Here is a 13,702-nt window from a genome sequence, read left to right on the forward strand (position 1 = left end):
CAGATAGAACCCTCAACTGTGTTCCCCCAACTTCCCCCAACACACACACACACTCACTGACACACACAGACATGGATGGGGCATACCTGGTCAATTTTCCACACTGCCAGTTAGGTGCCCTGTTGTAGCTGTACTGGAACAGTTTGACTAGGGACGTGGCTAGTTCTGGAGCACAAATCTTCAGTACTACAGCGGGATGTTATTAGGACCCATAGCATATAGTCCTGTGTTGTACATATACTGGCACCCATTGATCCTAAACACATTCTCACTGACACCAATAGACAACCCCACACATACATTGTCACCCATAGACACTCCTCACACATACACTGACATCCATAAACACCCCCCATACATACACTGACACCAATAGACACCCCACACATACACTGACATCCATAAACACTCCCCATACATACACTGACACCCATAGACACTCCTCACACATACACTGACATCCATTGATCCCTATACACATTCTCACTGACACCCATAAACACCCCCACATATACACTGACATCCATAGACACCCTCCACACACTCCACTGAGAGACCCCTCCACACATTCTCACTGACTTCACCAGGCTGACACCTCATTTATAGGTATGTCCTGAGGGGATACTGGCATGCTCTCCTAAACTCCTCATTGAACTAGGGTTGGTTGCCTTGCTTGATGGTAATGGTAGACTGAGGGATTTGCTGGGTCATGAGATTATAGATTGTGGTGGAATACCGTTCTGGTACTGATGGCACACAGCATCTCATGAATGCCAAGTTTGAGCCATTTAGCACAGTGATAATTCCACACAACGTGATGGAGGAACATAATCTCCACAAGGGCCGTGCAGTGGTCACTCCTACCAACACTGTCATGAACAGATACATCTGCGATGGGTAGATTGGTGAGGGCGAAGTCAAGCAGGTTTTTCCCTCTTGTTGGTTTTCTCACTACCTGCCGCTGGCCAAATCTGGCAGATGTGCCCTTCAGCACTCAGCCAACTCAGTGAGTAGTGGTGTTACCGAGCCAGTCTTGGTGTCATCGAAAAGGCCAGCATTTATTAACCATCACTAATTTTAAAAGTGCTATCAGTGTTAATTAGCAATGAGCAATATGTGGGTTTCGCTGGAAAGGCCATACGACTCTTTTTCAGCTCGGGAGAAGAGGCATACGGACTCAAAAAGTTAACTCTGTTTCTCTCTCCACAGATGCTGCCAGACTGCTGAGTTTTTCCAGCATTTTCTGTTTTTATTTCAGATTTCCAGCATCCACAGTATTTTGCTTTCATCATTTGAAAAGAGAAGGCTGAGCAAATAGAGGTCTTTAAAATTTTGACAGGTTTTGAGACTGTTTCCTCTTGTGGGGAAGAGCATAACTAGAGAGCCATCAATATTAGATGGTCATGAATAAATCCAATAGGGAAATCAGGAAAAACCTCTTTACCCAGAGAGTGGTGAGAATGTGGAACTCACTACTACAAGGAATGTCTGAGGTAAATAGTATGGACACATTTAAGAAGAGGCTAGATAAGCACATATGGGAGGAGGTGTGATTGGAGCATAAAAACCCATGTTGACTGGTTGAACCAAATAGAATATACAACACATAAAAGGACTATGTAATCCTATGTAATTCCTTTAATAATAAGAAATTAAAATAGAATGTTAAGGTTAGGATCTACCAAGCATGCATACTGATGATGCTGCTGTGTGGCAACAACACCTGAATCACCTAAAGCAACCATGATAAAAGACTAAACTCTTCTCCATACCTGCTGTCTCCACACTATATTCTAATTATTGAATGGAAAGACAAAGTGCCTGACACCAAACTACTCAAGAAAGCCAAATTGGCAAGACTAAACAACTTCTGTCAAACAGATGCCTCTGGTGGCTTAGCCATCACTAATGGGTTGAATAAGGCATATTCCAAAGTATCTTTTTAATGGGGATTTGCAGATGCTTCAAGGTACTGAAAGATTGTTTTCCCCTGGCTGGACAGCCTAGAACACTCTCAGGATAAGGGGTTCGCCATTTACGACTTAGATGAGGAGAACTTTCTTCACTGAGAGGGCTGTGAATCTTTGGAAACCTCAACCCCAGAGGCCTGTGGATGCTCAGTCACTGAGCATGTTCAATATAGAGATTGATAGATTTTTGGTACTGAAGGGAATCAAGGCATATGGGGAAACAGGAAAACGGAGTTGGTGCATAAAATTTACTGCAATCTTATTGAATGGCAGATCAGGCTTAAGGGGTTGAATGGCCTACACCTGCTCCGATTTATTTTCTCATGTTTAAGCTTGCTGGGCTAAATTAGGATATGAAGATGTTTGCAAGGTGGGGGGGTGGTTGAGAATTGTTAACATTGAGACCACAAGCTGGGAAGCAGTGGATAAGAACAGGCCACTCTGGAGGACTGTGCTACATTGAGGAACCAAAGAGGTTGCTGACCGATGGGAAGGAGGGGAGAGGCAGTGAGATGCCAATCACTGCCAGAGTTATTTCTCTCCACAAATCTGCACACCCCAAATTGAAGAGGTACAGGGTCTCCGATCCCCAACTCCAAACAGAATGTCCTTCCTGCTCTCTGTATCTCTGGAACACAACACATGGGAGTCTAACTCAGTGAAGTTTGCTATTTGCTACCCGGGTTGCACCCATAATTCCCCATTCCAGTCCCTAGCCTTCAAGATCCCATTTGGAACCTGCCGCCTGCCCCTTCATTATTGCCTTCTCCCAAACCACCCACTTGCCCCCACACCCCACCCTGGGGACCTGAGGCACAACAGGGTGTGCTTGCACAGCTTTCACACCTCCCTCTGCCATTTTAAATCAACTGAACCTACAATTCACAAATGGATCATTCAAGGTCATATCAAAGGGTGAAGTACCCCTCTGTTCCATGAAGGCAATGTCCCATCAGGATTTGGACACGGACATTTTTTTCAGATAAAACATGTAGAATGAAAAGAAAGCCTTGTAATTCTATAGCACCATTCATGACCTCAGGATGTCCCAAAGCACTAAATAGCCAATGAAGTATGCTGTGAGATATAGTCACTGTTGCAATGTAGGAAACGCAGCAGTCAATTAGTGCACAGCAAGCTCCCACAAACAGCAATGTGATCATGACCAGATCATTTATTTTTTGTGATGTTGATTGAGAGATAGATATCAGCCAGGACACCAGAGAAAACTTACCAGCACTTCTTTGAAATGGTGGCCATGGGACCTTTACGTCCCCCTGAGAGGACAGGTTGGGCCTCAGATCAACATCTCGTCTGAAAGATGGAACCTCCAATGGTGCAGCACTTGAGTTCCTCTGGAGTGGGGCTTAAAAGAGTGACTTTCTGACTCAGAGGAGATAGTGAAACCCCCGGTAGCCACAGCTGGCATTGCACGGTCTGGAGGCTCAGTGTTATTAGGAACAGAAGCAGACCCTCGAGCCTGTTCCACTATCTCATTAGATCACAGCTGACCTGTACCTTCAATCAATAAAGCTGAAATGGCCAAGACATTTGTACTTATGGAGACAGAGACTGAGTACTCTTTCAAGAGTAATTTTTATTGAAAAGCTGGTGGCAAACACTCTATACATAAAAAGTAGCAGATACAATGCTTAAAGAGCAGAAGAGGGATGAAAAGATTTAGTGCTGTTTTTCATTTGGGGTGAACGAATAGGAATAAAATACTTCAATTCTATTTATGATTTAAACTGATCAAGAAAATGAACATAAATAACATAATAAAAAGGTTATCGTTCAGGTAAAAGAAATGGTCTTTGTGGGACAGTATATTTAATATGTCACAATGCAATATACGGCTACAGTGCAACAGCACTTACAAGCTAATGTTACTGATGGGGTAGGATCTTCCACTGTACAGTTTTAAGTCCATTAAACAAGTTACCACTTGTCAGTCAATTTAACCTGGTTTTACACCTATGTACAACTTATTATACAACAAGAAGACTAATAATACTGGCTCAGAAAGCTGAGGCAAGTTCATAACAAAAAGTGATACTCCCAAGTAACAATGAAATCAATGTACAGAAACATTAATATGAACACAGAATTAAATGTAAAAACAAGAGCAAAGGTCATGAGAAACACATTTTAATAATGCAGACAGTTATTGAAAAAGCAAACTCACGGCTATCTTTACAAACTTAATTCTGATGCACAAGACCAGCTTAAGCACAGCATCGGTTTTATTTTACAAGAAGCTCGCAGGTAGGGACAGCAACTGGCTGTGGCTGCACAGATTCAAAGGCATGTGGATCTGGCTACAATGTGATGGAATTCTCCATTTGATTACTGCATTTACAGTGCACGTTTCAATCACCGAATTTTAGGGGTTCATCAATTACTTGCACTTTGTTTATGGTCACTTGCAGTCACCATTTGATTGTTTTTCCTCACATGTTTCCCTCAGTTAAGCCAAGTTCTAGGCAAAATATAACTAAAATATTTCTAAGCTACCTACTTCAAGAAATTATCAGCAATATGTATCATTAAATGTTAGTAATGTATACATGGAATGATTTGTTTTTTAAAAAAAGACTCGCGGGATTTAAGGAATGACATGGTGGACATGTTTAGAAGGATCTTCTTTCTGGAAAGTGTTGGACAATTAAATTCTTCACTGACATTTCTTTTCACAATGTGAATACCATGGTATAATATTTCGCCCTAAATGCCCAAATAATTCCATGTGCCTGTAAAGCAGACACTAGATTTAATGTCACTCCTCAAGGACACCTCAAAATAATGAATGAAAAGGACTTTTAAAAAGGGGGAGTCTCTTTAGCTTTGTAGTGGCCTCCAAAGTTTCTCCGCTCTTCATCTGCAACTCAACTGAGCTCTGGAGTTAAATCATCATCTAAACACGGCTAGAAGAGTTGGCAAGACATGATCAGTGTTCTTCTGACCTCCCCCGAGAGAGTGGTAAATTGGTGCTATTTATCTCATTCGTTGTCAGCTGTTTTCTGTGATGGTGAAGGACTGTTTCGGACCGGAAGCAAGTCATAATGGCATGGAATGTGACTGTTCCTGGGCAGATCGTACGGGTCCTGACCCAAGGATGTGTTGTTGCAGTAGGTCCCTTGGACGATGCTTACAGTTGGTTCTACAATACAAGAATATGATATTTAATCATCATGCATATTAAATGCCTCAGCATTAATGCCTATAGCCTCAGCAAACATGCTATAGTGTGGTAAACCACACCATTCTCCTTAGAGCACAGAGGCCAAGAGGAGATCTGATAAAGATGATAAAGAGAGAAACCATTCCCAATGGCTGAAGGGTCGAGAATCAAAGGTGATTGACAAAAGAACCAGAGGTGACTAGAGGAAAATCTTTCCTACACATCCAAGTGGTTAGGATTTGGAGTGTGCTGCTTGGAAAGGTGGTAGAAACAAATTCAAAAGCAAATTTCAAAGGGGAATTGGATAAATACTTGGAAGACAACAAAATGCAGGGATATAGGGAAGAGCACGGAAGTGAGATTGGATTGTTTTTGAAAGAGCTAGCACAGACTCACTCGCCGGGATTTTCCAGCCCCATCGTGGTGGGACGCGCCACGGGAGATTCGGTGGCCCAGCCATAAGTCCATTAGCTTTTGGTAGGACCGAACAGTCCCGGCTGTGGGCGGGGCCAGAAAATCCCCACCTATGGGCTGAATGGTCTCCTTCTCTGTCCATGCTTTAGAAGTATTTGGATGTAGAATCACAGAATAATACATCACAGAGGACGGCCACCATAAACACAACTCCAATTTTAATTGCTCCATCATTGGTGTCCGTGCCTTCAGCTGCTTGATTCCTAAGCTCTGAAATTCCCTCCCTAAATGTCTCCACCCCTCTTTCTCTCTTCCTTTCTGGTGTCCTTCATATCTTACCTCGTTGACCAAGCTTTTGGTCATCTGTCTTAATATCTACTTATGGAATTCAGTGTCAAATTGTGCCTGATGATGCTTCTGTGAACCGTCTAGGGACATTTTACTATGTTAAAGATGCTTTATTCATGCAAGTTGTTGCTGTTTTTTTTATTGGAAAGCTCCTGATCAGTTTTCTGTTTTACTCTCTTCCATTTTCCTCAATCAATACAACTCCTGTCTGTCTACCCTTGGGAACTGTGATGCTGTTCTGCATTCTGAGTCTTGACACTTCATCCAACAATAAGAACATGAAGATATTGTAAGAATATAGTTCTGTTTTTACATTGTCTTAATGCAGGAAGAAGATTGAACAGCTAGTGAAGGTAGAATTGGTTTAAATTATATGTTTACAGATCTCAGGCTTTAATCACAATGACAGTCATTATAACAATGGCGGAGGATGAAACTGCAGACAATGGAAGGTGAAAATAACCAGGATGCACATCATATATCAATCTGTTTGCCGACTTAAGTGTTAGAACCATAGAAAAGTTTCAGCACAGAAGGAGGCCATTCAGCCCATCTTGTCCATGCCAGCCCGAGGACACCCAGGAGCCCTTTCTAAAACAAAAACAGAATTACCTGGAAAAACTCAACAGGTCTGGCAGCATCGGCGGAGAAGAAAAGAGTTGATGTTTCGAGTCCTCATGACCCTTTCTAATCCCACCTTCCTGCACCCGGCCCATAGCCCTGCAGCTTACAGCACTTAAGGCGCAGATCCAGGTACTTTTTAAAGGAGTTTAGAGTTTCTGCCTGTACCACCAACTTGGGCAGTGAATTCCAGACACCCACTACCCTCTGTGTAAAAAACTTCTTCCTCATGTCCCCCCTACACCTTCTGCCACTTATCTTGAATTTTGAATCTGCTGTAAAATATCCAAAGGTAAACTCAGCAAGAACTGGGCAATGTATGCTTGTTTTAAATAAAGAGAGATATGAAGCTTTACTCATTTAGGAGTTTTTGTATGTCTAAGGAGAAATGCCGTGAATGATGTGAATAGGCATTGCTCAATATTCCTTGGTGGTTCTTTACACGTGATTATACATGTGGGGCTGTTTGTCTTGCTCTGTATGCACTCTTAAGACAAATGGTTTATCTTGAAACAACAATAAATGTAATTAATTGTCAGATATACCCTGGTCTCTAACTTATTTACAAAGATGTTACTAAAACGACGAGGAAGATCCCAACACCTACCAACTTCATAGACATTTTTATTTGCTGAAGTGGAGTTGCTGATCTCAGCGTATGGTGAATCCCTGCGAGCCGGGGACTTCATCTCAACGTAACCACACTCGGAGTTTTTAGAGGTGAAGACTGGAGGGTCCTTGATGGTGGCGTATGGGTTCTCAGTGCTGTTGAGTGAGCAGGTGCTGGCACTACAGCCTGAACTCTTCACCAGATCTGAAAAGTTAAAATTAAATAATTCATCAAAATCCAAAAGGTTGATTGAATTTATGAAAACACCACAGCAGGTCAGGCAGCAGCTGTGAAGAGAGAAACGGAGTTAACACTGCAGGCCAATGATCCTTTATCAGAGGGTTCTGATGAAAGGTCATTGACCTGAATCTTTAACTCCGTTTCTCTCTCCACAGATGTCTTCTGGCCTGCTGAATATTTCCGGCATTTTCAGTTTTTATTTCGGATTCCCAGCATCTGTAGTATTTTGCTTTTGTGTTAAGAATACATCTGATGGCCATAATTTACTTTGGATGGCTGTTACGTTCCTTCTATCGGGTCGCTTGTTCAGCGAACACAGTTGCACGCCTATCTACTGATAAGTGGGTTGGTAATCAAGATGATGTAGACGAACAGACCATTGTAAATTGAAGCACATGCTGTTTATCCGCATAGGTAATGGAGCACGAACACATGTCTGCTTCTCAAACCAAAACCCATTCTAAAACTACTCATTAACAATGTAGCCCGTGCTATATAGCAATTGGGTAATACAATAGCATGATCAGTCTGCTTTCATTCTCTTAAAGCTGTGTTGCACCTCAGATTACTACATCCCTCTCCCTTTACTCAAAGGTACAAATTACAATCTTTACAATATATCAACCATATACATAAATAAACTATTTACAAATTCAGTCTCTCTGGAGGTTTCTTGAAACGTGTTGAACGTCTTAGTTCTGCGAATTTGGATGATTTATCCAAGGCCTCGTTCTCAGGTGTCATCTGTCCACTAGGCTCTCAAGTAGGAACCTGTACGTTTGTTTCTTAGACTCCCTCAGGCTCACCGGATCCTACAGGTACTTCCAAACCAAGGGGAGTTCCTTTCACACGTGGTATAGATGTGCTTCCCTTTTCCTGAAGTGATCTACGTGTCTCCTAATTATCCAGCCTTTGGCTGATATGTGATAGGAAAGGGGCCCTGCTACTGCACTAACTTCACCTGATAGCCATTTGGGTCCAGCTCCGAAGTTCTTTGCAAAAACTGTGAAGTTTCTTTCACGGTTGTGGTAATAGTGTCCATTTTTCTGGGCCTGCTGACTTCTCTCTACTCTCCCCCTTAAATTCAGCCTTTTTAGACTCAAACATGTCCGAAGGTGTCTCTCCATCAGTAACTTTGCGGGGGCAATACCAGTGGTCGTGTGTGGCGTAGTCCTATAGCTGAGTAGGAAACATGATAATCTAGTTGCAATAGAGTCTCCATCCAGTTTTTTCATTGTGGACTTGTAGGTCTGGACTGCCCTCTCGGCCAAACCATTGGATGCAGGGTGGTATGGCGAGGTCTTAACATGGGCTATGCAAATCTTTGAATGCCCAGCCAGTGGATGCTGTTCCATTATCAGACGCTATTATCTCTGGTAACCCGTGTATCACAAAACTCTGACGCAATCTGTCTATGGTGGCAGCAGATGTGGGTGATCACACCTCGTATACATCCATCCATTTGGAGTGAGTGTCTATAATCAGGAAGAGCATTGTGCCTAAAAAGGCCCCACGTAGTTAATGTGGCTGTCTTGGCCATTCCCAGGGATGCAATGGAGCTGAAGGGGACAATTTCTGAGCTGTTGGCACTGTATGCAGCTCTTGACTAAGTTTTCAATTTCTGTATCCATCCCTGGCCACCATAAGTAGCTGCATGCCAACATTTTCATTCTAGGAATGCCGGGGTGAGTACTGTGCAATTCGGTCAATAATAGTTTTCTTCCCCTTGGGGGCACGATGACTCTCGCTCCCCACAGCAAGATGCCATCCTGGCAAGTGAACTCATATCTCCTATTAAAATAAAACTTCATTTCGTCAGGTTTTGGCTCATAAGATTTGTTCCCTTACGTGAGATATAATTGGATCGCAGTCTGTCCACGCTCTTATTTGTTTGGCATGTACTGGTGACGAATGCAATAAGTTTAATAACAAGACAGGTTCTTGGGGAATTGGGATGTTCACATTATTGTCTTTTAGGGGTAATCGGCTCAGTGCATTGGCATTTGTAATCTGGCTTCCCGGGCGGTGGATAAAAGTATATTCGTAAGCAGCTAGAATCAGTGCCCACCTTTGGATGTGTGCTGAGGCGATTGGGGGTATTGCCTTATCTTCCCCAAACAAGCCAAGTAGTGGCTTGTGATCGGATACAATGGTAAAGTGGCGACCATGGGTGTATTGGTGGAACTTCCTAATGCCAAATATAATGGAGAAGCCTTCTTTCTCTACTTGTGAGTATCGTCGTTTTGCAACACTGAGTGTTCCTGAGACGAAATCAATGGGCCGTTTGGAGCCATCCACCATCCGGTGGGAGAGTACTGCCCCTACTCTGTAAGAGGATGTATCGCAGGTCAGAATGAATTCTTTCATTGCGGTGAAATGTACCAACAGGGCCGATGAATGTAGTAACTGCTTTACTGCCATAAAAGCCTGTTGTTGTGGAGCTTGCCAAGTCCACCTGTGATTCTTCTTGAGTAAACTGTATAATGGAGCCAGTACTGTCGACAAGTTTGGGAGAAAACGGCCATAATAGTTAATCATTCTCAAGAAGGACCTGAGTTCTTTTCAGTGCTGGTGCCTCATGAACAGCTCTCACCTTTTCTTCTACTGGGTGAAGGCCCAGTGAAAAAATGTACTCCCGGCTTGTGAGAAACGCTTCAATACCTCTTCTGGGTTAGCCAGGTGTTCTTCATCAGTTAGTCCTGTTACTAAGATATCATCCAGATAAACCACCACATGGGGTAGGCCTTGAAGCAATTTTTCCATAGTCCGTTGGAAAATAGCACATGCCCATGAGACTCTGAAGGGTAACCAGGTATATTGGTATAACCCCTTATGAGTGTTGATAGTCACAAAATCCCGAGAGGCCTTTTCTAGCTCAACTTGCTGGTAAGCGTGGCTCATATCGAGTTTCGTATATGTGGTTCCCCCTGCCAGCTTGGAGTACAATTCATTAATTTTCAGTATAGGGTGCCTGTCAATTCTGGCCACTTTGTTAATGGTCAACTTGTAGTCCCCGCATAATTGCACAGTCTGGTCAGGTTTTAGTGCTGGAAATATGGGTGCTGCCCATTCGGGGAATAGTACGGATTGTAAGACTCCCAACCTTTCCAGCCTGTCTAATTCGACATCAACTTTTTCTCACAATGCAATGGGGACAGGCCTCACCTTCATGAATCTGGGGGCTGCCTCAGGATCCATGTGGATTTTAGTTTGCAGCCCCTGAGTCTTTCCAAGCTCCTCCCTGAAAACAGAGGCATATTTCTGTAATAATTCTAGAAAATCTTTAATTCTGGATTGAAAAATCTCGGTCCACTCCAACTTTATTTCCTTAGGCCAGTTCCGACCAAGTAGATTGGATCCTCCCCTGCTACAACTATTAGGGGTAGATTAACAGACTGATTTCCATACTGTACTGGAACCTTGCATATACCTCTCACTCGTATGTCTTCACCAGTCTTTAATTTAGCAAGTGAATTTTCCAGATTTAATGGGTGGTCTCCTCCATTTAGATATTTGAATGTGTCTTCCCCCTTAACTGTCATGGATGTCCCTGTATCCACTCCAATCGGATGGGTTTCCATTGACTTCCACTGGCACGTAGATTGGCTCTGTTATACCCATTTTCAAGTTGTATAGACAGTATATATCTGACTCTTCTGGTTCCTCTATTATGTGGATTTCATGATTTCTACCTTTTTGCTTAAAGTTTTATGTTAATCTGTCTTTACAATGTCACATAATGTGTCCTTTATGATAGCAGAAGAAGCATTCGATTCTTTTAAACTTTCATTCGTTTGCAGGCTGTCTGGTTCCATTTCTGTCATTATTATTGTGGGTTTTCTCTGTTAAACCATTGCTTTTTGTTGGTCTGTTAATAGTGGCTGTTTCCTGCTTTTCTGTGGAGCCCTGCGCTTCTGCACCATTTCTAACCAGTGCTTCCCTCCCGATGTGAAAATGGAGCCATTTTGTGCTCCCTTAATTTCTTCTGAATCCCTGACTGTGCTTTCCATTGCAAGCGCCAACTCCAGCTCCTTGCTGAAGTCTAAATTCGTTTCTGACAACCTTTTTGAATGGCGTCTTCATTAACCCCACATACTAATTGGCCTCTTAATATGTCGTTAATCGGTGTCCCGAACTCACAGTGCTCTGTCAGTCGTTTTAAGGCTGCTACATAGCAAGCAACTGTCTCTCCAGGGTTGCAACCCCTTGAATTAAATTTAAAACTCTGCGTTGTTACTGAGGGTTACGGCTGAAAGGGGCTTTTCACAAGATTCACCAACTCATCAAAGCTCTTGGAATCTGGGGCGTTGGGTGCCATTAGACTACGAATTAGGCCGTATGTTTTACTGGCACACATTGATAAGGGGATCACTTGCCTCTTCTCTTCCTCTGATATGTCGTTGGCCAAAAAGGAGAATACAAGGCATTCAATGTACTGTGACCAGTCAGTGGTCTGAGCAAACGGTTTGATACGGCCAAACTGTGGCATACTGGAGAGAGATAACTCCGACGACTATGATGAAGGCTGTACTTACAATCACCTGCAACGGACAGTTGATTTACTTCAGTTTAATTCATGTGACTTTCCATGGTGTTGTGGACTGGTCATGTTTTGCCTCGTTGACAGTTGTTATGTTCCTTCTATCGGGTCGCTTGTTCAGTAAACAGTTGCACGCGTATCTACTGATAAGTGGGTTGGTAATCAAAATGATGTAGATGAACAGACCATTGTAAAATGAAGCATATGCCGTTTATTCACATAAGTAATGGAGCACTAACACATGTCTGCTTCTCAAACCAAAACCCATTCTAAAACTACTCATTAACAATGTAGCCCGTGCTACACAGCAATTGAGTAATAGAATCACATGGTCAATCTGCTTACAGTTTCTTAAAGGTGTGTTGCACCTCAGATTACCACAATAACGTTCCACAATCAGCTGCATACCTTCCTCCCTTATATGTATGCTCAAAGCAGAGGTCGATAGATTTCTGGATACCAGTAACATCAGAGATATGGGGATAGTGTGGGAAGATGGTGTTGGGCTGGAAGATCAGTCATGATCTGGTTAAATGGAGGAGCAGACTCGAGGGGCTGAATGGCCTACTCCTGCTCCTATGTTCCTATGTACCACTACCCCCTCATACCCTTCCCTCTCCTATACCCCTCCCTCCCTCATCTGTACCCCTCCCTCCCTCATACCCCTCCCTCTACTGTAGTCCTCGCTCTCCTAAACCCCTCCCTCCCTCATACCCCTCCCTTCCTCATACCTCTCCCTCCCTCATACCCCTCCCTTGCTCGTTTACATCCCTCATCACAGGGAAAGAACATTAACTCTTTCCCAGCTCTGTAGAGCTCATGTTCCTTGGTTTCACTGTGTTCCTTGGGCTCTACAGTTCCTTGGGATTGTAGATCATTCACCCTTGGATGCTAAAACCTCCACCCCATAACATTACAGCAATAATTCCACTCAAATGTCAGGATTAGCATTATTCTACTGGCACTACTATGCTTCAGTAAAATTAGTTTTTAAATATAAGATTTGAAATGCTTATGTTCTCCCCACTGTCTCATTTTCCACCTGTTCTTTCCTCCACTTCCTCTCGCTTTTCAATTTTTGGTAATTTTGCTGTACATTTATACACAATTTCTCAATATTCCAGACTTAAGCTGTTCCGCAACTTATTTTGCTTAAAGCCATTAAACTTACATAGAATGAGAAAGAGGCTTTTTGGCCCATTATAAACGGGGCCAGCCCTCTTTAAGAGCTATCCAATTAGTCCCAAACCCCTACTCTTTCCCCACAGCTCTGCAAGTTTCTCTTTTTAAAATGTTTATCTAATTCTCTTTTTGAAAGTTACCATTGAACTTGACTTTTATTTTGCCTCCCCAGAATTCCAAGCTCTTCATCTAGACCTAGGATTGAGGTTATGAATAACTGGCCTTGATTGGCTGAACATCAGTTTGCCATGGCCAATTTTACAGCTTCTCAAGACTCGGGACAATGTTCCTTTCATCTGGTGGCGTCAATCAATTGGCCAGATTCCAAATTTTGGGGGTTAATGTCCCCAAAGCACTTCCCACTCCACCACCATAACTCCATAAGACCGTAACATCACCAGGAACCCTCAATTATGCATGTTAGCTGGATTTTCACCAAACATGTACTCCCTCCACCACTGGTGCACAATGGCAGCAGCATGCAGCATCTACAGGATGCACTGCAGCAACTGACCAAGGCTCCTTCGACAGCACCTTCCAAACCCACGACCTCTACCATCTAGAAGGACAAGGACAGCAGACACATGGGAACGCCA

At 43.1% G+C, this 13,702-nt stretch overlaps 1 protein-coding gene across 2 annotated transcripts in view; it reads right to left on the reverse strand.

The window, feature by feature from the left end:
• Positions 1-3,547: 3,547 nt before the first annotated feature.
• The window catches only part of megf10 (multiple EGF-like-domains 10), a 182,173-nt gene continuing 172,018 nt past the window's right edge, over positions 3,548-13,702 (reverse strand). For both annotated transcript variants that reach the window (XM_041186308.1, XM_041186310.1), the window contains exons 24-25: positions 7,142-7,348; positions 3,548-5,130 (exon numbers count right to left, since the gene is read on the reverse strand). In XM_041186308.1, coding sequence (XP_041042242.1) covers positions 4,970-5,130; positions 7,142-7,348 — 368 coding nt within the window. In that variant the 3' untranslated portion in view covers positions 3,548-4,969. The remainder of the gene's footprint in view (positions 5,131-7,141; positions 7,349-13,702) is intronic.

This window comes from Carcharodon carcharias, chromosome 4 (genome assembly GCF_017639515.1).
Source record: "Carcharodon carcharias isolate sCarCar2 chromosome 4, sCarCar2.pri, whole genome shotgun sequence".
Taxonomy (NCBI): domain Eukaryota; kingdom Metazoa; phylum Chordata; class Chondrichthyes; order Lamniformes; family Lamnidae; genus Carcharodon; species Carcharodon carcharias.